The sequence below is a fragment of the Chiloscyllium plagiosum genome, chromosome 3 (assembly GCF_004010195.1).
Source record: "Chiloscyllium plagiosum isolate BGI_BamShark_2017 chromosome 3, ASM401019v2, whole genome shotgun sequence".
NCBI classification, from domain to species: Eukaryota; Metazoa; Chordata; class Chondrichthyes; order Orectolobiformes; family Hemiscylliidae; genus Chiloscyllium; species Chiloscyllium plagiosum.
In genome coordinates this window covers 103,862,835-103,885,843 of record NC_057712.1, presented here as the reverse complement: position 1 = coordinate 103,885,843, position 23,009 = coordinate 103,862,835, and the positions used below count along the sequence as shown (strand labels likewise).

The following is a 23,009-nucleotide window of genomic DNA, read 5'->3' as shown; positions in this document are numbered from 1 at the left end:
AGTCATTTTTATCAAAATAGTGTTATTTGTGCTATACCTTAGCAACTCAGAATTTGCTCATGGTTATAGTTGAGCACAGGTTAGTTGCGTTTCGTCGGACTGGAAACATATGTTGCAGTGATTTATGCAAACACATGACAATCTCCAAGCAGCAGCCTGGGTTTCCTGCTGTTAACAGCTCCGCAGATTCATTAGGCAAGTACCAGCCCCCCTACCAGAGGCCTTTACTTTTCCAATTTACATTACATAGTCTACTTGGCATTATAGACAGGAAGCAAGGGCCACATGCTTGCCCCAATCAATGAAACCTACCCATTAACGTCTACAAGTATAGAAAAGCATCATCTGTGTTTAAAACGTAACATTTATCTGCTTTTTCTTTCTGATCCGATGTGTTTGATAAATCTTACAAAGCAAAATTACAAATAAAAGATTTGTAAGATTTTGAAGATTTTATTTGAACCTATTCCATGTGATAATGCAGCAAAATAAGTCATGTAGTTGAAGAAAAATCATTTTATTGTTTTATTAACGAATTCATTTTAAATCATTTCACATCTTTGATCCAAATTAGAAGAAATTATTTATTAAAGTATTGGATCTGACAGTTCTTCAAACCTTAAATCTACATTGCAGTCTTTCAAGTCTGAGATATTTGTCATTGTTTTTAATGCATACTGTTTACAGCAATTTAGCCAAAATAAGTTTGCCATATTGCTTCAGCTTCCAGAGAGCTGCTGAATGCTAACTTGACTTCAGGACTGCGTGTTTGTCCTCTCAATCAGAACAGCTGTTTATAGTTAGTTACCGTCAGCTTATAATGTCATGTCAACAGCCAGAAGGTTTTTACAAGAATGTCAATTGTACTAGACAACCCAATTCACACCATATTATAAGCTAACTGTATTCTTCATTTTAATGGAGAGGAATATTTAGTGTCACCTTATTTCTATTTTATAATTTGTTTTTTATTTGAGTGAAAGGGGTATGTTGTGACCTTATCCAAGAGTAATGGTTGACTTGCTGAAGATGAGGATGAGCATCAGCATAAGCACCATCCCTGTACTTAAGTGATGATTCTGGAAAAGATTCATGAAAGTGGATAGATTTGCAATTTGTGTACTTGTGCAATCATAGACTGGCTGACAGTTATTGTGTGTGCACAGCTATGAGGCTTGTAGTTAGTGTGATCTTAAGATTATTACCAATGCACTTGTGCTCAACTGGTACATAAACAACAGCGTGGACTGGTTGGGATGAATGGTCTATTTATGTGCCATATGTCCTCCACAAATGCTATTATAATTAGTGCACTTGGGAAATCTTGGACAAGATGCAGTTTCTAGAAGTTTAATGGCAAGATTATTTTTAAAGTGAAATTTTCCTTTTCTCCTGTTTACGTCTTTGCAGATGAGCGACATAATTGATATGGTGAGAGATTCCAATCTAAAACTGACTTTAGCCTTTGGTATTGGTTTACATCACGCTGGACTCCACGAACGTGACCGGAAACATGTGGAAGAACTGTTTGTGAACTGCAAAATCCAGGTGGGTGCTTTCTCTTGTTTTCACACCTCCAAAATAGCCTTTTGTTTTAAATCCTTCATTTGACCCTGCCTTTTTATTTGTAATTTTCGAATATATTTTAATCTGTTTGTGCTCGCTACTGTTGTAGATTCTTATTGCCACAAGCACTTTAGCCTGGGGAGTGAACTTCCCTGCTCATCTGGTCATTGTTAAAGGTACTGAGTTCTATGATGGAAAAACAAGACGTTATGTGGACTTCGCTATCACTGGTAAGTGACATATTGTGTTAATCTCTCTTTTTTTTTCCTTGCAAAACAATGTTTTGGCATCATTGAATCTAGTCTATGTTACCCCAATATGAATCATGGTTTAATTCGAAGAAATGTAACTCTGTAGGCCCAAAAGGCTTTTTCCTTTCTCATGCACCAACACTACTTACAGACCCCTCTCTCTAAATCTATTTCCTATTCACAGTCTTTTGAGTGAAGACATTTCTCATCTCAGGGCTATTTTCACTGCCTGCCCCCTGCCCCCTTATTCTGAGACTATATCCCAATATTCTGGATTTCCCAGTCATGCAACAGAGAAGCTAATTTGTGCTCACCAATGTCTCCCAAACGGCAACCAGACAATTGAGAATTTTAAAATTAAGTCATGTTTCACTGCGGATAGTGGAACTCTGGGAGCAATGAAGTAAATGATGGGTTAAATCATTTATGATGGATTTGAATTGTGGATAAATGGGAAAGTTGTATGGTCCTCTGGTTATAACTTGGAGGTTTCTTGCATCCATTTGAACTCAAAGATGAAACTTTGGTTTAACATCTCATTTAAAGACAGCATTTCCAACATTGCAATTTTCCTGCGCAACTTAGGTTAAATGCTAAATCATGGAATAGCTCTCTGACTCAGTCAAGTAATTAGTGTAATGAGTAACTGGTGGAATGCCACAATTCATATTAATGACTTGGGTGTGAAAAGTGAATGTACAATTTTGAAGTTGTGTATGACACAAAAATAGATAAGAAGATAAGTGGTGAGGATGACAGAAAGAGTCTGCAGAGGGATATAGACATGTTAACTGAGTAGGCGGAAAGTATATAATATGGGAAAATATGAGGTTAAGTACTTTATCAGGAAGAATAGAGGAACTGAATATTATTTAAGTGGAGGAATGACTGCAGAAAGCTACAGAACAGAGGGATTTAAGCGACCTCATCCATTAATCACAAAAAGCTAATATCCACATTCATCGGATAACAGTGAAGCAAACGGAATGTTTGCGTTTATTTCAACGGGAATAAAATGTAAAACTAGGTTGGCTTTGTTACAGGTATACAAAGCACAGGTTCAGACCACTGCTGTAATGATGTGAGCAATTTTGGTCCTCTTATCTAAGGAAAGAAGTATAGCCATTTGAGGCACTTCAGAGAAGGTTCACTAGGTTGATACTGGGTATGAGTCAAAAAGTGTGGTGCTGTAAAAGCACAGCAGATCAGGCAGCAACCGAAAGCGGAAGAGTCGGTGCTTCAGGCACAAGTCCTTCATCAGGAATTCCTGGTGGAGGGCTTATACCCAAAACATCGACCCTACTGCTCATCGGATGTTGCCTGACCTTCTGTGCTTTTCCAGCGCCATACTTTTCGACTCTAACTCTCCAGCATCTGTAAGTCCTCACGTTTCCCTAATACTAAGTATGAAAGACTGTTTTAGAGGAGCGTTTGGACAGGTTGGGAATGCACTCAGTGGAGTTTAGAAAAATGAGAGGCAACCTTAATGAGTATTCTTAGGGAACTTGGCAGGATTGATGCAGAAAGGTCGTTTCGCCTTGTGGCAGAATCTAGGATCAAAACACTCAAACTCAGAATAATAGGTTACCCGTTTAATACACATATGAGGAAGAATTTCTTATCTCGGTTGTGAATCTTTGGAAATCTTTACCACAGAAGACTATCGAGATTGGGTTATCAAATATATTCAAGGCTGGAATAGACCGATTTGTAATCAGTAAAGTAATCAAGGGTTATAGGAGAAAGGCAGGTTGAGAATTTTCAGATAGCCATGATGTGATTGAATGATGAAGGGGACTCAGTGGCTTATTTCTACTTCTCCTTTATATGGTCTCATGGTGTTAATGGTCCACCGTTAATCCTCGGAATAAGTACTGAAATATTTTTTTCAACAAGTGAATTCTATACGAGAAGTGCATTAGGAGCATTTCTAAATGGATGAATGGGTCAGGCAACATTCCCTTGTCTGTAATTATCTTACATTCTGGTGCCTAGTTGCAGCCAAGGTAGGATTTTTTAAAAAATTATGAACAATGTATAACATGAAATGTCCCGCTTCCCTAACTGTAGATGTGCTGCAGATGATGGGCCGCGCAGGCAGGCCTCAGTTTGATGACCAAGGCAAAGCTGTGATATTAGTCCATGATGTGAAGAAAGACTTCTACAAAAAGTTTCTGTATGAACCCTTCCCTGTTGAATCAAGGTAAGCCATAATTACAGGCTTACTTTATGCTGGTGTTCACATTTGGATACTTGACTTTTTTATTTACTGTTATTTTACATGTTATTTGTTTATCTACTTGTCTTAGACTTGTGTTTTCTGCAAAAGATATCAGTGTTGCAGAATGGAATTCTTTCCCGATGTCCATCCAAAAATCTGTGTGAACAGTTTAACGTAAACATAGATGAGAGAAAGATGAAAGCTCCTTCAACATGACCTGAGAAATATGCTTCAAGCCCAGAGCATATTTGCATGTTGTTGCCTGAACTAACTATTCTCTATACCCCCTCTGAGGTAGATTTAACAATTCATGACTGCTTCAGTGTTAGCAACAAAAACAAACAAAATTCAGTTCACTAAGACCAGCCACCTGTAGCTGAGGAGATTTCAGCCGTTTTTAAAAAATTTTAAGCAACTCATCCCAAGGTAAAAGGATACAGTGCACGTGCTACTTTCTTCCTAGCACTTCTAAATTAAGTTAACTTTCGTACCAGTGTCACCAGAGATACAGGGAAAGTACTAAAGTCTTGTTGGTGGTCATAGGTCTGTTGGTAGTTCTCTAGCCATTCACTGTACATAAGGGCAATCTTATTTTAAAATGAAATTTTATTGATCAATCTTGGAATTTAGTCAGTTTAGCTGTCTGATCTCAGATTCCATAATTCACAAACCTATAAGCACATGTTTAGACTTGGTAGAGAAACATACGTAATAAATAGAGTTCATGAGTGATGGCAAATGCAACCCTGAAGGCCAAACAGAATGGAGTGTACTGCTGTACCCATGTCCAGTGTAAAAAATGATAAAAGGTAATGGGATAACTGAAAATGGTTATTTTTGAGTAAATACATGTTTGTTGTAACTAGTCACTCCTTTAGAAAAAGAAATTCAAGGCCACTGTGTTTTTTTTCTGCAATAATATTTGAACAGATAGTTATAAATATAATTCCTAAAAGGGTAAAGATATCATGTGAAATTGAATGTTTTAAGGCTTTTACTAAAACAAACAAAAACTAACATTGATTAAACATTATTTAATGTATAACTAATACACAATTCTATTGGAAAGGTAATCTACCTACCCTTGACTTCTTAACACTGCACATTTATATGTTTTATCACACTCTCTATAGACATGTAGACTTAAGTTTAAAACCCAATTCTTCTTGATATTAACAGAATCCCTTCTCCATGTTTTGTCGGTATTCATCTTCCAGAATGATTGCACTATCTCTAACTTTTCAAAATCTTTATTTACTTGAACATTGGTTCCATCCTTCACAATGCTTCATTTGTTTGATTAACCCAAAAGCTGTCCTTTTCATCAGCACTTACTCTGATTCTACTCCACCCTCCCCATACCCGCTATGCCCAATGTTAAAGCTTTTACTGTCTCTGACTCTGAGAATCTAAGCGTCTGCAACAGTGAGACTTATTACTTTTTCCTTTATGTATAGATGTTGAAGCTCACATATGACTTTACATTTTGATCTGTGCCTTTGTACCAGTGACAGCCAGATAAGGTGGCATCTAGTACAAACGTCATCTAATCTCACCTCCTCATCCTTACCAACCAATCCACACACCCCCAAAACTCCACCTTCCAACCACCACCACCACCAATTCCAAAGCATTCTGTTTTACCTTAAAAGAGAGAGAATATGGCCATCTCATAAAGTCTGACAGTCAAGGCTGTTGCATTGCTAATATGCATTTTCATACATTGCAGTTTGTTGGAGGTACTCTCTGATCACCTGAATGCTGAAATTTCTGCTGGAACTATTTCATCCAAGCAGGATGCCATGGATTACATTACCTGGACCTACTTTTTTCGGCGTCTTATCATGAATCCCAGGTCAGTGATGACGCTTTACTGTTGCAGAGTTCTAGTTTTGTTCTGGAAATTCTGATTTATATGTCTCAGCTGCATGTTTTTAAAATTATAATGCGAAACCTAGCACAGCAGGCAGCATTGTTGTGAACCAGATTGGGAGGAATGCACAGTGGGCAGCATTGTTGTGAACCAGACTGAAGAAGGGAGAGGAGGACCCTGTGCTTTTGAAATGGCATGAGGGAACAGCAGCTTCAGAAAGAGTGTATGGGAAAAGGAACAGCACCTTCATAAAAAGTGGGAGAAGGAGCAGAGTCAGCAGTTTCTCAAACAACTTGGAATAGCAGGTCAAATACTTAAGAGGAGTTCGAGCCTGTGTAAGAAGTGTAGTGACAGTGGCAGAGATCATCTTCAACTTGTTTCTCCTTGGGGGATTGGTGGAAATTTATCCTGTGTCTTTCAGTTGGCAAATCGGTTTAAATCAGGAGGTACTAATGGTCAGGATGTCTGTTCTGTGCTAGCGAGGAACTTGGTATGGGAGGGAAAACATCCAGTTGTTTTGATCCACACAGTTACCAACTAAATGTATGCCGAAGAATGTCACAGAAGTTAGAACCAAAGAGAATAGCGATGGTAAAAAGTCAAAGTTTTAATGCTCTTTATTTAATGCATTTGGCATTTGTAATAAGATGAAATTGATTGCAGAAATAGAAATTGATGAATATTACTTGTTGGCTATTACAGAGCGATGGTTGCAGGGTGGCCAAATACATCTAAAGTATATAGATTTTCAGGAGGCATTTCATAAGGTGCTACATAAAAGAGAGGAACTTAACAAAGTAGATATTCAGAAGTTAATGGGGAAACCTCAAATTAGCGGGCACAGTTACAAAATAAGGGCTTATTCTTTTAAAAAATGATAAAATCATAAGATATAGAAGTAGCAATAGTGCCTACAGATAATCAAAGGGAGGTCCAAGAAATTGGAGACACCGCCAATGAAACAGAATATGTAAATAATGTGAAACCACAAAATGTTGGAAATGCTCAGTAGGTCAGCCAGCATCTGTGGAGTGAAATGGAATAAATTCAATTCAATGGTACTACTATCGGCAGGGAATCATGTCTGAACACTTTTATCTGAGGAAACTCACAATGTCTATCAGATTGAAATAGGCAAACTGCAAATGGCAACCTGATACCTCCTGGATGTGGTGATCTTGCTTAACCAGAAGTTGCCATGGACACCACTGCCATCAACTTTTTTGCCTCCAAATTCCATTATAGATTTATGCCAGATCTCTGAGTCAGTAATGAGTATATACATATACAGGTGGCTGAAATGTTGCTTGCTGCAACTGGAAATTATGTAAATTTGCCAATGATATCAGTCAGAGCATCGGCTTGGCTTTATAGCTTTGGCCGGCATCCCACGTAGACTCATAGAGCATAGAAGCAAACCATTCAGTCTGAATCATTGGCACCGATCAAATGTCGCAATCTGACCTTGATCTATTTGCCAGCATTTGGCCCATATCCATCTAAACCTTTCCTATTCATACACTCATCCAGATACCTTTTTAAATGTTGTAATTATACCCACTTCCACTACTTCCTCTGACAGCTCATTCCATACACGTGCCACCCTCTGTATGAAAAATGTTGCTCCTTAAGTCCCTTTTAAAACTTTCCCTTCGCATCTTGAATGTGGAGGGTATTTTAATTATGTGTAAGTTACAATCCGGATGCTCCCAGATTGATGAGAAATGGCAAGTTTTTCTACTTGTTAATATGTAACTAGTGTTCAGTCATAGAAAGAGTTTATGTAGCTGTGCAGAAGAATTCCAGGTAGCTACGATAAACCTTTCCCCTAATGACCCAAAGATTGACCATCCAACCTATTTTGCCCATGCCAATGAAAACGAGCTATCTAGTCTAATCCATCTTCCATCCCTTGGTCCTTATCCCTGTAGATTATTATTCTTCAAGTATATGTTCAGAACTTTGTAAATGTAATGAGGGCTCCTGCTTCTGCACTATTTAAGGCAATGAGTTCTGGATTCCCACGGCCGCCAACAGGGTGGAAACATTTTTCTTCCAAATCCCTGCTAATACTTCAAATAATTAATTCAAATGCATTATCCTTCCCCACTCTGCTTAGTAAACTAGGCCCTTTCTGTTCACCTTATCCAAATCCCTTTTGACTGTGCTGTACAAAACTGTATTTCCCCTCAATTTCTTCTGTTCCAAAGAAAACAACCGTAGCCTATCCAACCTCTTCACGTTGCTAAAATTTTCTGTTCCTGACAATATCCCCATAAATCTCCCCTGTAACCTCCAGTGCAATCATATCCTTCCTGTAATGTGGTAACCAGAACTGTACACAGTAGTCTTGCTGTAGCAAACCAAGCTTCCTGATCTGTTTGTGCGTGGCATCGTCCTTAAGGCATTGCTGATAGACAATCACAGCAAACGTTGTTCATTTTACCCATGAGAAACCTCATCACTGAAGCACAACGGTGCTACAACAAATGTTATCTCATACCAGATGTGTGCTTGAATAGAATATCAATATGCTGAAGATGCACTTGAAGTGCCTGGAGAAATCTGACTGTGCTCTTTGGTCGGAACCAGCCAGGATCAACAGGATCAGTATGGCTTCCTGTCTTCTGCACAACACATCATAATAGGAGGAATGGGACCTATAGAAAGAGTAAGGTGAAGAGTTCAAATCTTCATCAGGACTATTTAGAGTGGCAGTAGAAATCAGAGGAGGAGGAGGGTAATGAGGGCAATGCCCTTTAGCCATTCACTTTGCTTAGCATCAGTAAAAGAGACAGTCTTTCTTCCCGTTCTACCTCTGCCAAATAATGCTTCTGACATAAAACAGTCTTGCAGTCAAGCAACCACCTCGTCAACGTTCTCTCTTAGTCTTTTCAATGCCTTCTTCTCATCAATTTTTAGTCCATCTAGTATCTCAACTATATTGACTTTCATTACAATTGGCAGCATTTCTTTGCTTGGTAAAGAAATGCTTATTTCCTACCTCAGACATGTTCATTGGCTTCAGGAATAAATACTCTTTTTGGTCACTAATCTCCCCCAGGGAAATAGAGGGGTCTGGATTTCCTTTTCTGTGAGCTGCCACTCTCTCCACATACTCTCTTTGCTACTTTTATTTCCTTTTTCATTTCTCTAATGAATTTTCTTTATTTAGTCGAGTTCTGAGTCATATTGTCATATTGACACCTGTCATACGCACCATTTTTCCATGTCTCCTTATTTCACCAAGCAAGGAGCTCTGACTTTGATTACTCTGCCTTTTTCCATGTGTGAATATACTTTAACTCAACCCAAATCAGCTCTTCTTTAAAGGCAGCCATTGTCTTGTTACTGTTTTGAATCCAGTATACCTGGAACAGGTCCCAGCCCATTGAAATTGCCTCACCACCAATTAAATATTTTACTCTTGTTTACTCCTTTTTTTGAGCATAAATCTAAACTTTAATACTTAACCACACTGGTAGAACAGTAATAACCACATATTGGGAGGTCATGTATATATGGTAAGATAATAGTTTGGTGTTGTGGTAGTTATGCTTCAATATAAGGATTAAAGGCAAAAAAACTGCAGATGCTGGAATCTAAAGTAGACAAACAGCAAGTTGGAAGAACACAGCAAGCCAGGCAGCATCAGGAGGTGGAGAAGTCACAGCACTGATCTCTGTGAAACTCCATTTATTGCATCTCACTAACCAGAAAATGATCTTTGTGCCTATTCTCTATTTCCTGCTTGTTAACCAAATCTCTTTCCCTACACCATGATCACTTTCTTGTGCTTTAGCCTTTGTCGGTGCCTTGTCAAATTCCAAGTTCAAGACATTTATAGATTCCCCTTTATCCATGTTTTTATTATTTCCTCAAAAACCTCTCTTTAAAAAAAATTCCCTTTCACAAAGCCAAGTTGACTTTGCCTGATTACCGTGATTTTTATTTAAGCACCCTGCTACAACTTGCTTATTAAACAGGCAGGAAGCTGGAAGAACACAGCAAGCCAGGCACATCAGGAGGTGCAGAAGTCGACATTTCGGGTGTAACCCTTCTTCCTTATTGCTTATTATGTCAGTTATTAGGCTAAAGGGCCTGTAGTTTCCTGAGTTCTGTCGCCATCCTCATCACCTTTCTTGTACTGAAGAATTATGTTTATTATTTTCCAATTTGTTGGGACCATTTCAAGATCCAGAGAATTTTGGAAAATGTCTAGAAGAACCAAAAGGCCCACCCCTCATTCTCTGTAGCTTTATTTAACTTTGCAATGCCCGCAGACATTAACATTACTCCAATCATGGCCTGGCATGCATCACTGATTTCCTTTAGCTAACTGGCAGCTGTGATTTCAGTTATCTTTTGCATTCAACTTTGGACTCCCCAAGCCTTTGTCACCAATCTGTTCCATTAAAACATTCCTTCAAAAACTTCTGATGACCTGTCTTAATTTATTTAGCATATGGATAGTCACAGAACTAAGCAATAACCTTGTCAGTGGCAAGACGGTGTTCTTTAATCCACCCTTTACGTTTAATGAGGTGACCAAGCCTCGATGACACGAGTCACTGTTTAAATTTTACCACAGCTGAATCCTGGCTGGTCTCGGGGATACCAGTGATGTTGGCTGAACAGAGGGCTCAGTCAGAGAAGAAATGGATTAAAAAACCTGTAGTTGCAATGGATGATCCCAGCTGGGTGGATGAGTGGTGAGGTCTTTTTGAGTTTTGATGGAAGTCATGCTAGACTCGAAACAGTAACTCTCCTCACTCGACAGATGCTGCCAGATCTCTGAGTTTCTCCAGCATTTCCTGTGTCTGTTTCAGGTTTCCAATGTCTGCAGTATTTTGCTTTTTATTGTTTTGGAGTAAACCTTCTCCAGTAGTATGTCTGTCGCAGTTGCCCTCCTGATGTGGTAATGAATGACAAAGTTGTTCAATACTGGGAGTGAGTGGAGATGCAGTGGTGGAAGAGTGTTTGTGATGATGGACATTATTGAATTATGAGATACACATTCTTTCCTTGATGTGGACAGATTAGCAGTACGTTGGGGCACAATATTTGTAGGGAATATATGATGCTAAAACTGAGTCCTTACTGTCTTGGCATACAATCCCTATGCAGTACAGATCAGGTTATTAAGGCAGTTGTTGCAGGTATTAATTTCTGCAGTCTTAATCAGATGCTGCCAGTGTCTTTATCAGAATTCTATCAATGATGCTGGCTGGATAAACAGGATGGGAATCATATTTCATTGTTTGGCCATTTAAGGTGATAATCAGTTCTCAATCAGTGCTGGCACTATGGATGTGAAATATGCTAAAGAGCTGTTTTACTGATTGTAAGCACCATGTCTTGCAGCAGTCTGCCACGTTTACAATATTGCCATTTAATGTGTCATCCAGTGCAAGGAAAGTCTAAGCCTTTATGCCACGATGTCTCCTTCTTTGGCTCTGTGTCACTTAATTTTCTAGTTACTCTTCTATGATTCCAAGTTGTTACTGGTTACACGGATGCTTTCATAAGACACAGGCAGAGCAGCACCAGGGGCTAACACCCAGAGGAAAAACAGTCTTCCTCATCACTGGTGTAAAAACTTATGGTTTTCGCTTCATCTGCCATCCTGATTATAGGTGATCTCAACTGTGAGAGATCCAGCCATCCAAATATAAAAGCAAACCAGAATACCAGGTATTTTGAGGGGGAAGGCTTAAAGTACTTTTACATATGGTTTGCAGTTGCATTATTAATGGACTCCAGATGGGAGAGACTAGAAAATATGACCTGCTGTAAGCAAAATTCTACTCATTATTTTAAAGGAAATTCCTATCAGCTGGATTTTCCCATAAACAAAATATTTGCATAATTTTAAAAATAAATTCAGTGAAATCGATACAATCTTTGAATTAAGAGCATAAGAACAGGAGAATGCTGAATATTACCAACTTTCAATAAATATTTCTTAACAGCTTTATGTATAAAAATCTGGCAGTCTCAGATTTAAAATGAACCAATGATCTAACATCACTTTAGGAAAGAGTGTTCCAAACTTTGCGCAGAAGTGTTTTCTAATTACACTTCCGAAATTGATTTATGAACTGGTCTCCAGTCGATCAACCTGTCCTGACCAAAGCTTACATTTTACACAAGAAACATTTGCCTTGAGTTGCAAATCTACCTGTGCCATGAATTTATATTTGTTGATATTTTTTACTTAATCATCAGAAACAGTTAGTGCGTTTCATTAGCTATTGTTCTGTGCAATGTGGGTTTGCTCTTTCCTTAAGATAATTCTATTTGAACTTCTTTGTTGGGATATTTTTCATTTTGGTGCTTTTGCATTAATGGACATTGACATTTTCTTAAATATTTCTGTTTGAGAAAATAGGCTCTTGACATAGTATATTTAGTATATCATTCTCATTGTTCATTCACTAACAATTTATCAATTTGCATCACCCTCCAGTTTCTGTCCCACCTTCCATTGTACCATCTTGAGACACATCTTGACCATGACACTCAATTCTTGCTCTCTAGACCATGTTACAGTGAAAACCACTGACCACTCACCTTTCCTTCTTATACCTCTCTCCTTCAGTTTTGTCATCCTTGCCTTCACTTACATCATAAAGCTAACCTTTGATCATCCATCTTTGCAACTTACTGCCCCATCTCAAACCTACTTCTCCAAAATGCTTGGGTGTGTGGTCACCTTCTGTCATAAATCAATGCTAATCTTTCTCTAATCACTCTAATTAGACATCCATTCCCTTCAAATATCAAATCAGGTTTTATCAATGTCACAAATCCAAAGCTGTGCAGGTTAGGTGAATTGGCAATGCTAAATTGCCCATGTTGCCTATATTGTTCAGGGATGTGTGGGTTAGGTGCATTAGTCAGGGGTAAATGTAGAATAATAGGGTAAGGGGAATGGGTCTGGGTTGGTTACTTTTCGGAGGATCAGTGTGGATTTGTTGGGCTGAAGGGCCTGTTTCCACACTGTAAGGGTTCTATGATTCTATTCCATAATTACATCCTAGTTAATTAGGACCGAAGTAAATTATCCTTTCTCTTCCACTTCAGCTTTGTCAAAAGTTGTAAACTAGTCTCGAAGTCTGTTCCAATTGCTGTAATGACTGTCTGGCTAAGTTTACTTCACTTATCTGTTTTGTTCTTCCTTCCTATGATAGTCAGACAATCTCCAACAATAACTGATCTCCCCAAAAGTCTGTCTTTGGCTGTTGTTTTTTCTCATCTAGTTGCTAGCTCTCAGCAGGCAGCATCTGAAGTAATGGCTTCACTTTTCTCAGGGAGACGATCAATAGCCAGCTGTATCACCCTTTCACTTAGCTTCACTGCTGTGGGCAGAATCCTATAGGATTGTGAACAAGTAGGCGATAGTGAGATTTGGAGCAGATTCATATGAGGTTTCTGGTGAGCCCTTTCTCAACATCAGGAGCCACTTGCTGAATCTTTTACGTGTCATTATACAGAGTCAGATTGCCAGTTGAGGTGGATTATTGCTTGTTAAACACCTTTTTACTGGCACAACTCACCTCAGTAATATTCAGCTTCCAGTCTTACCAAGCACATCAAACAAAGTTAATATCGAGAATTCTCAATTGAAGAGTAGGTACCTACTTCCTCAGTTTTTGTTTTCTCCCAAGGGCTTTCATGTTAGACACAGGGCACCAGCATCTCTCAGCAGCTCCATATACCTCGGCCAATTTCACCCCATGACTACAGACATTGGCATCTGACATCTGCTAGTCTCTAAGAACTGTCAGTTCAGGTTCACTTAGTGTTTTTCTGCACTTCAGTGCTGCATCCTGGGCTGCATGAGCACTATCTTTGTAATATTGCTGCAAGGACACTGTGTGCTGAGGAGCATGCACCCAGCTCACAAAATGGACTGCATCTTAAGGCTGTATTCTTGCTGTCATAGTGTTTACTCATTCTGAGCCTGGCATCCCTGTCCTGCACTTCCATGCCTTGTTGCTTTTCTCCCCCTCATCCAGATGTACCAGTCTCTCAGTACTGCAATTGGCTGTGCCATTTAGCACAGTCGTAAAACCATTGTTACATTGTTAGCAATCCTCAGCGAAGTCAAGGGAGATGGCCTTTGCTCAGGGCTGCCCAGCACTGTTAGGCAAGGGCAGTATCCAATGCCAGTTCAGAGGCTTAGCTAGTCAGTCAGCCACTTGGTTGGTCAGGGTCAGGATGCTTTCCACAAAAGAGATGCGGTCTTGATTCCTTCGGTCATTTTGGAGCTGTTTTACTCTTGGAATATTAAGGGATATGAACGTGGTTGACCCAGCAGTTATTTTTGGTGCAAATGGAGCAGGTGTCCCAAATGACAACATATGCAGCGCACAGAGCATGCTGGGTTATTGGTTTTGGGTGTTGAAGACAGCAATGATAAGAGTGCTAGAGCATGACATGGTAAGAGGTAGATACAGTAACAGAGATGGATTAACTGAGGTATCAGAACGGGATGGCGCTTAACACTGGAGAAGGTAATTGACCCTCTTCCTACATTGCTGCACATTCCTCCAACTGGTTGAAACTGCACTGACCCAGGTGGCAACCTCAGACCAGGCAAGAAGGTCTGGTGTTGTGGCCTGCTTTGCAGGTCCTGGAGGAAGAGGACAATTCCATCTGTGCATCACTCCATCAAGCAGGACCTCAAGGTCCCTTGCATGCAAGATGGGTGCCAAATTTCTCTTGTCTGCCATGTACGGGAACTGTATAGGGGAGCAGCAGCCTAACAGTGCTTGTCCAAGTGCACAACTGCATTTTAAAATTAATGCTACAGGAACTATGTCAATCAATTCCAGAATATCTCAAAATGAACTAGCCACCACATATATCCTGGTCTATTCCAGAAAGCCAGTTCTGGAAGTATAGAACTGGGGCTAATTTTTACAGAATTAATGTTTATTTACATGGCAAACAAACGCCATCCAAAGCAAAAACAGTTTTAATCTGTCTTTTTATAATTGGTATTCTAATCAACCTGATTATCCGCTCCTCATCAAACTGTGCCTTGATTTTATAACTCTCAATCATTGTTTTCAAAATCCCTCCATGACCTCATCCCTCTCCATCGCTATAATATCGTGCCACTAGGATTTATGTGTTGTGTACATCTATGGTAGTTTTATTTTAAACCTACCTTGTGGAAAAAATTACATTCCCATTCTTCACATTATAAAGGGTGTTCCAGGAATTGGATCCTGTGCCAGTTATATCACTTTTCTTTGATATTGCTGATGAGCAGGGGGTTTTTTTGTCACTTTTCAGTGGGAAATTGGCCATTGTTAAAAACCAGTAGCAAAACATGTAGAAAATCATAATGCAGTCAAAGTCAACATAGTTAAGAAAAAAGAAATAGTGGTTGACAAATTTATAAATTCTTTTAGAATGCAACAAGCAGAATAGATAAAAGAAGCTTTAAATGTGGTACATTGGATTTTGAAAATTTGTAAGATGAAATGCCCCCAAAAATGTTTCTGCATAAGAAATGAGCTTATGGTGTTGGGGGTTTTAAATAAACTTGGATAGAGGATTGATTAACTAACAGAAGGTGAAAGCTTTTAGATAAATGTGTCACTTTCAGGTTGATGTTCTGCAATGAGTGAAGTATCACCTTGATTAATGCTGGAACCTCTGTAATTTACATTCTATATTAATGAAGGCACCAAATTTATGGTAGGTGAGTAGCAATGTAAGTTGAGGAGGATACGAGTCTGCATGAAGAGATATTGATAGGTAAATCCAATGGGCAAAGTATTGCCTGTTGATCTGTATTGGTGGAAAATTTAGAAGTTATCCACTTGGGCAGGAAAAAAATTTTTAAAATATTTTTTAGATGGAGATTGCAGCAAGAATACTGCAGTGCATAGGGATCTGTCTTTGTACATAATGACCAGAAGCTATCATTCAGCAAGTACTTATGAAGTCAAATAGAACTTTTGTATTTTATACTCATTCCCTTATAATAAGTTAAGCTTTACAACAACTATATAGAGCATAACTGAAATCAAACCTTGAATACTATATAACAGCTTTGGTGTCCTTACTTGAGGAATGATATACTTCCTAACAGTTCAGAGAAGATTCACTGAACAGATTTCTGGGGTGAAGGGATTTTCACATGAGGAAAGATGGAGCAGGTTAAGCCTTTACTTATTGGCATTTTTAAAAAAATTAGAGGGATCTTATTGAAACATTTAAGATTCGAATGGGACTTGACAGGATAGATGCTGTTGGGGAACCTAACACTGGAGCCATAGTTTAAAAATATTTTGTCCCTCTAAAGATGGAAACAAGGATTTTGTTTTCTCTCTCGGAAGATTGTGCATCTTTGCTATTTGCTACTGCAGAGAGCAAAGGATACTTGGCCATTGAATATATTCAAAACAGACAGAAGTTTGATTAACAAGGAAGTCAAAGATTATAAAGGACATCAAAAAGGAAAGTGGAATTAAGGCCACAATTACCTTTGCTTTAGGATTAGGGTTCAATTCTGAGTCAGAAGATTGTGGTTCACACCCCTTCATTTCAGGACTTCAAAATATGCCAGCAGTTCAGTACAAAACTGAAGGAATGCTGCATTGAACCAGGAACCCATCTGTCTAATTTATGTTTAACTGTTTGAATACTTCTGAGAGAATTGATCAGCCATGATAGAAGTTCAAACCTTGTTTTCTTTCTGTCGAGGAATAGCAGCTTTGTTCTCTTGAAGCACACAAAAAATGTTCCATTGTTGTCTCCATAGCATAAGCCCATTATTTTAGTATTTGAAAATAATTTAAATTTGGAAGTTACAGCTACTGGTCAAAACATTTTTTTTCAACATTTCTAAATTCCAAACACACAAAATTCCTGAGCACAGTTTTTGAAAATATTCCCTAAATGATTTATATGTCCAATTTTGTGCATTGTATTCGTTTTATTCAACTTTGACATGGTGTTTTGGACATGGCGCACTTCTTCAGTGGTAATTAAAACACTTGTGTCATAAAATGCCTTGAAGTGCTTTTAAAAATGAATTAAGGACAGAAAAGAGATGATATTTACAATATATGGACCATTTATTCATATAATATTAAAAAACCTAAGCTTACACTTAGGCACCTGGTGCAGCTGTGTTAAGCCCATCTGTAAAAATGTGTTGCAGATTTATGACCAATTATGTGCTAATTCTAATAAGATTGCCTAACTATTCATCTCAGCACTCCATTGTACAAACAACAGACACCCACTATTAAAACAGTATGTTTTGACAATTAATATTCCACAACTTGCAAAATATAAAAACTGTGAAATGGTAATTAATTAGAAAATTAGTGGATAACAGTACTTTCTTCCACTTTATTATCCCTTGTATCTATTTCCTCGTTATTTTCAGCAAAGAATCTTTCTTTGAACTTTGGTCCCTACTCCCCTATACTCAATTCTGTGAACACATTAATTTTTCTTATTTTCCCCACAGTTGTTCTTTTCTGCTAACAGGAGATATGTGCTCCTTTTGTAGCGCCATCCAACATTGCATCTCAAAAGTAGTTACAAGTACAGTAAACTGCAGATCTTTCAGCAGCTGTGACCTCAAAAGCTTATCACAGCCTCGAACAGGTCAAGGCTGCTATATTCCAGTAGGGTAAAAACAAGGACTGCAGATGCTGGAAACCAGAGTCTAGATTAGAGTGGTGCTGGAAAAGCACAGCAGAACAGGCAGCATCCGAGGAGCAGGAAAATCGACATTTCGGGCAAAAGCCCTTCATCAGGACTGCTATGTTCTAGCAGATGAGGAACTGCAATGATTTTGAGGCAGATGGGCCAGCAGATGCAAAAACTTGCATTGGGCTTTGCTGTAGTTCATACATTCACTCAGGTCCTGGAGACATCAACTGAACCCACATAGCCATCAAATAATTGACCACCCTTTTCAACAAAGGAGGGTGATAGAATGTAGGAGTCAGTTAGCTTAATTCCTGTCGTTGGGGAATTGGTGGAATCCATTATGCAGCAAGTAATACTGGGACATTTAGTATGTCAAAACGCAGTCATCCATGCTGCACAAAAGGATAGTACACTTGATAAGATCACTCAGGGTAAGATCACTCAGGGTTATGGTAATATATTAGCTTGGATAGAGGATTGGCTAATCAAAAGAAAGCAGAGATTTGGATAAATGAATTTCTTCTCGTTAGTGCCGCAAGGTTCTATCCTCGGGCCTCAACAGTCCACAAATTACATTCATGATTTGTATGCAGGCTGAAAAATATTATCACCAGATTTGCAGATGACTGTATTATAAATCGGAAAGTAAGTTGCAATAAAGAAATATGTTTACAAATGGATATGGATAATTGGGTGAATGAGCCAAAATTTGGCAGATGACATTTGTAAGAGTGAGGTTATTCATTTTAGTTGAAAAAATTAAAAGGCAAGTTATTATCCAGATGGAAAGAAACTTCAAAATCCTTCAGTGCAGAGGGATCTGGATGACTTCAGGCATGAACCACAGAAAACTAGTTTGCAGATGCAGCAGGTAATAAGGACAGTAAGTGGAATTCTGACATTGCTGAAGGAATGGAATACAAAAGTAGAGGAGTGTTGTAGCAACTGTACACGGCAAGGGTGAGACTGCATCTTAAGTACAGCTTACAGTTTTTGTTCTTTTACTCAAGCAAGAGTGTAATTGGAGAGAGTAAATGAAGACTGCAGATGCTGGAGATCAGAGTCAAAAGTGTGGTGCTGGAAAAGCACAGCAGGTCAAGCAACATCCGAGGAGCAGGAGAATCAACGTTTCAGGCATAAGCCCTTCATCCTGTGGCCATCCTGTGGCTTAAGGGCCAAGGGGGGGCTGAGAGATAAATGGGAGGTGGGGTGGGGCTGGGGGGAAGGTAGAGAGATGGTTCAGAGAAGGTTTGCTAGATTAATTCCAGAGATAAACAGTTTGTGTTATGAGGAGAAATTGAGCAGTTTATGCCATTACTTCCTGGTGTTTAGAAGAATGAGAGGAGATCTAATTAAGGTATCACAACACCAGGTTATAGTCCAACAGGTTTATTTATAATCAGAGTAGATGTAAAGCAGCTGCTTCCCCTTATGGAGAAAGATAAAATGACAGATCATAGTTTCAGGTGAAGAGGTGGCAGATCCATGGAATTCGCTACCACCGGACTGTGGTGGGTGCCAGGGCACACAATAAATTTAAGGAGATTGCAAGGACCTGTTACAGGATCTGGATGTGCATTCCTTGTGACATGGTGGCCACAACTTTATCAAATGCTTCATTATCGGTAACTTAATTGATTTGGTCCGTTTCTCCTGGTGGCTGTTTCAGTGGCAGCTATAGCGATGGTGGCATCTGGCACTGACTGAAGTGGCAACTGCTTCAGCGTATTTGGCAGGTCCTGTCTATTCCACCTGGCTATGATAGTGATGGAATGCCACCGTTCTAGGAGTCAGCAGTGGCAGCATGGTGCGTCTGGTCCAAAATTCCTTGCTTTAGCAGCTTCAGGAGTGGCTTCGGCAGTGAGTCCCATAGCTACCTCAGAAACCCAGGAGGAAACAGAAGATGAACTTTGTCTCAATTATTTATCTTTACACTTTCTGTAATTAAAATTGTGCCATATTACAGTGACTTATACACATCTCATTGTGTTTTCATAAATACAAGTGAAAGTTGTAATATGTTATACTATACATTTGATAAGGTACCTCATGGCAGGCTGGTACAAAAGGTAGAGTCTCATGGGATCCAGGGTATGCTGGCTAGATGGATACAGAACTGGCTTGGTCATAAAAGACGGAGTGTAGAGGTGGAAGGGTGCTTTTCAGAATGGAAATCAGTAATTAGTAGTGTCCCACAGAGATCAGTGCTGGGACCTTTGTAGTTTGTAATATATATAGATGATCTGCAGGAAAATGTAGGTAGTCTGATTAATAAGTTTGTGAATGACACCAAAATTGGCGGAGTTGAGGATAAGTGAGGAGGATTGTCAAAGGATACAATGGCATATAGATAGCTTGCAAATTTGAGCAGAGAAATGGCAGATAGAATTAAATTGGACAAATGAAAGGTGATGCATTTTTGGAAGATGATGTTCAGGTGCCAATTGTAGAATAAATGGCAGAACCCTTAGGAGCATTGACATATAGAGGTATCTGGGTGTAGAGGCCGAAGATTCCTGTAAGTAGTAACACAGATAGATAATGTGGTCAAGAAGGCATACAGCATGCTTATTGTATCGGCGGAGCATCAAGTATAAAAGTTCCCGTGCCATGTTACAGCTGTATAAAACTTCAGTTAGGCCGCATTTGGAATATTGCATGCAATTCTGGTTGCCACACTACCAGAGGGGCATGGATGCTTTAGAAAGGGTGCAGAGAAAGTTTACCAGGAGGTTGCTTGGTCTTGGAGGGTTTTAGTTACAAGGGGAGGTTAGATAAAAGTGGATTGTTTTCATGGAAAAATGGAAGCGGAGGGGCAACCTGGTGGAGGTCTACAAAGTTTTGAGAGTCATAGAAAGGGTGGATATCAGAAACTTTTTCCCAGGGTGGAAAGGGCACAAGTTCACGGTGAGAGGGGAGAAGTGAGGAGAAAAGTTTTCACACTGATTTTGTTAGGTTCCTGGAATGTTCTGCAGTGGAGGTAGTGGAAGCAGGCATGTTAGTGGCATTTAAGGTGTATCTTGATAGACACGTGATTGGGAGGCAAATAGAGGGATAGAAACAGCTGATGGGCAATAACCAGAATTTGGAATCGGCACAGGCTTGGTGAGCGGAAGACCCTGTTCCTTTGCTATATTATTCTTTATTCTATCCTCCAGTACGAAGCAACCAGAGTGTCTCATTTAATGGTCATTTTAAACCAATTTTTTATGGAATGTGGATATTACCAGCAAAGCTGACATTTATTGCTCATCCCTAATCACGCAAATGAGTGGCATATTCAATAATTTCAGAGGAGTTAAGCATCAGCCACAATGCTGTGGGCCTTAAGTCACATGTAGATCAAACAGGCCTAAGAATGGAAATTTTCCCTCCCAATAGGGAATGAGTGAAGCAAATAGGTTTTTACAGCAATCGTGGTCATCATTACTGAAATTAGATTTCATTTCCAAACGTGAGACTCTTTAGTTATGAGGAAAGATTGGAAAAGTTGGGACTGTTTGTCTTGGAGAGGAGTATGCTTAAAGGAAATGTTATCATGTTTTTACAATCATGAGGAATCTGAACAGAGTAAATAGGGAGAAATTGTTTCAACTTGTAAAAGGATTGAGAACTGGAGAGTACAATTTTAAAGTGCTTTGCAAAAGGAGTAAATGCAATATAATACAGCAAGTAGTCAGGGTCAGTATGTAAGTTGTGTGAAAGTGTGGTGGAAGCAAGTTCAATTTAGGCATTCAAGAGGGTCTTGGCTGATGATTTAAATAGAATCAACATACAGGCTTATGTTGAAAAACAGGAAATTGGCACTAAGTAAAAAGATGAGAGACCTGGCACAAGCATAATGGGCTGCCTTCTGTACTGTAACAAGTCTGTGAGTCTGTAGATTTAAGATTTATTAATTTGATTTAATGTCCACTAGTTACTTTTGAACTCCAAGCATTAGCCTGGACCTCTGGATTACTCGTCCAGACACATCGCCACTCTGCCACTGTCTTCCCTTATCTGTATATGCTGCACAACTTGCAAAGAGGACTGAAGCTGGATGAAGAGGGGAACCTGGAACATAATTCTTCCTCAGAAAAAGACTGCATGAGTAAGAAAAGGATGTGGGTGATGCTTGGGTAAAGTCCAGTGCCCAGGCATTGGCGGAAGATTGTCAATGCAGTGAGCAGGCTAGCATTGTTTCATGAATGACACTGTTTCAGCAACATTTGCTGAGTTCCTCTAAGACGTATGACATATAACTCTACAACTCATGTTGTGTCAGAGAGAAGGATAATACCATGGACATACAAATGGAGAATGAAGTCTCTCACTACCACCATTGTCCAACATTTCAAACCATAGAACTGTATCAGACCCAAGCACCACCCCTCAATAACCTTTATTTCACTCTTCCTAAAAGCAAACTGAGCAAGGTCCTATCTGTTTTGTCATAAATTTGTCTTGTCAAAGTTATTGTATATCATGATATTGATCAGACCATGTAGTTTTAAAGTTTGGTCCATTCTACTATGCGGCTGTGGCAGGTGGTGATGAAAACTCAGGCTACTTGGCTAGTGCATCAGCACAAAGAAGCTCACAGATGACAGTAGTCAAAGAACCACAGTACTTACTGGACAAGTATTTCCTGTTAACCCTTCACCTGAAAATAGAGCTATCAGATGAGCTTCCCTTCAAGACTTCCTGTCTCGTTATCATCAATGGTTTGTCACGATGACACCCAAGCAATATTAAATGCCACCTCCCCTCTGAGGATCAAGTCATAGAGGTCAGCAACACTGTCAGCTACAGGGCCATCTCAATCTATTGTTGTCTCACTTTTCCTGAGGATGAGGGAACAACAAAGTTTGATCATGCTGAGCTTTGTCACCTGTTCCAGGATGACTTTGACGTGATCTGTTGGACTCCTCAGTGATGCCCTCTTCTCAGTTGCACCCCTCAATGTGAGGCTGGCTGACTGACACTTCTGACTGACAATGTAAGGGAAACCGATGGACACTCATTCTGGTCATCTCACACACATTGCTGCATAAAGTTAGAGCTCGACACCCACCGTCTGAGATATTTGACATTTTGGCTATTCCTTCACTGTCACTGGATCACACTCCTGGAATTCTGTCTCTAACTGCATTGCGGGTCTACCTACAGCTCATAGGTTGCAACAGTTCAAGAATGCAGCCCACCAGCGTCTTCACAAGGGTCTTTAGTGATAGGCAATAAATATTGGCTAGCCAGTAATACCCATGTCCCACAAGAGAATACCTTTTTAAAATATTGCATTAAAGCTCTTGCAGCATTAGTCCTCTAACAGTATCCTTTATGGCCATTCTCAACCTGGCCCTTTTCGGTTTCAGCTTTCAGCTATGAGATGGTAGAAAAAAGGATCTCTCACTACTTGGCAACTGTG

General features: G+C 39.4%; 1 protein-coding gene across 3 annotated transcripts in view; it reads left to right on the top strand.

Moving 5' to 3' along the window:
- Nucleotides 1-23,009, top strand: part of ascc3 (activating signal cointegrator 1 complex subunit 3) — a 541,129-nt gene that overhangs the window by 420,052 nt on the left and 98,068 nt on the right. For all 3 annotated transcript variants that reach the window (XM_043687007.1, XM_043687008.1, XM_043687009.1), the window contains 4 exons: nt 1,411-1,548; nt 1,676-1,796; nt 3,888-4,020; nt 5,768-5,893. In XM_043687007.1, coding sequence (XP_043542942.1) covers nt 1,411-1,548; nt 1,676-1,796; nt 3,888-4,020; nt 5,768-5,893 — 518 coding nt within the window. The remainder of the gene's footprint in view (nt 1-1,410; nt 1,549-1,675; nt 1,797-3,887; nt 4,021-5,767; nt 5,894-23,009) is intronic.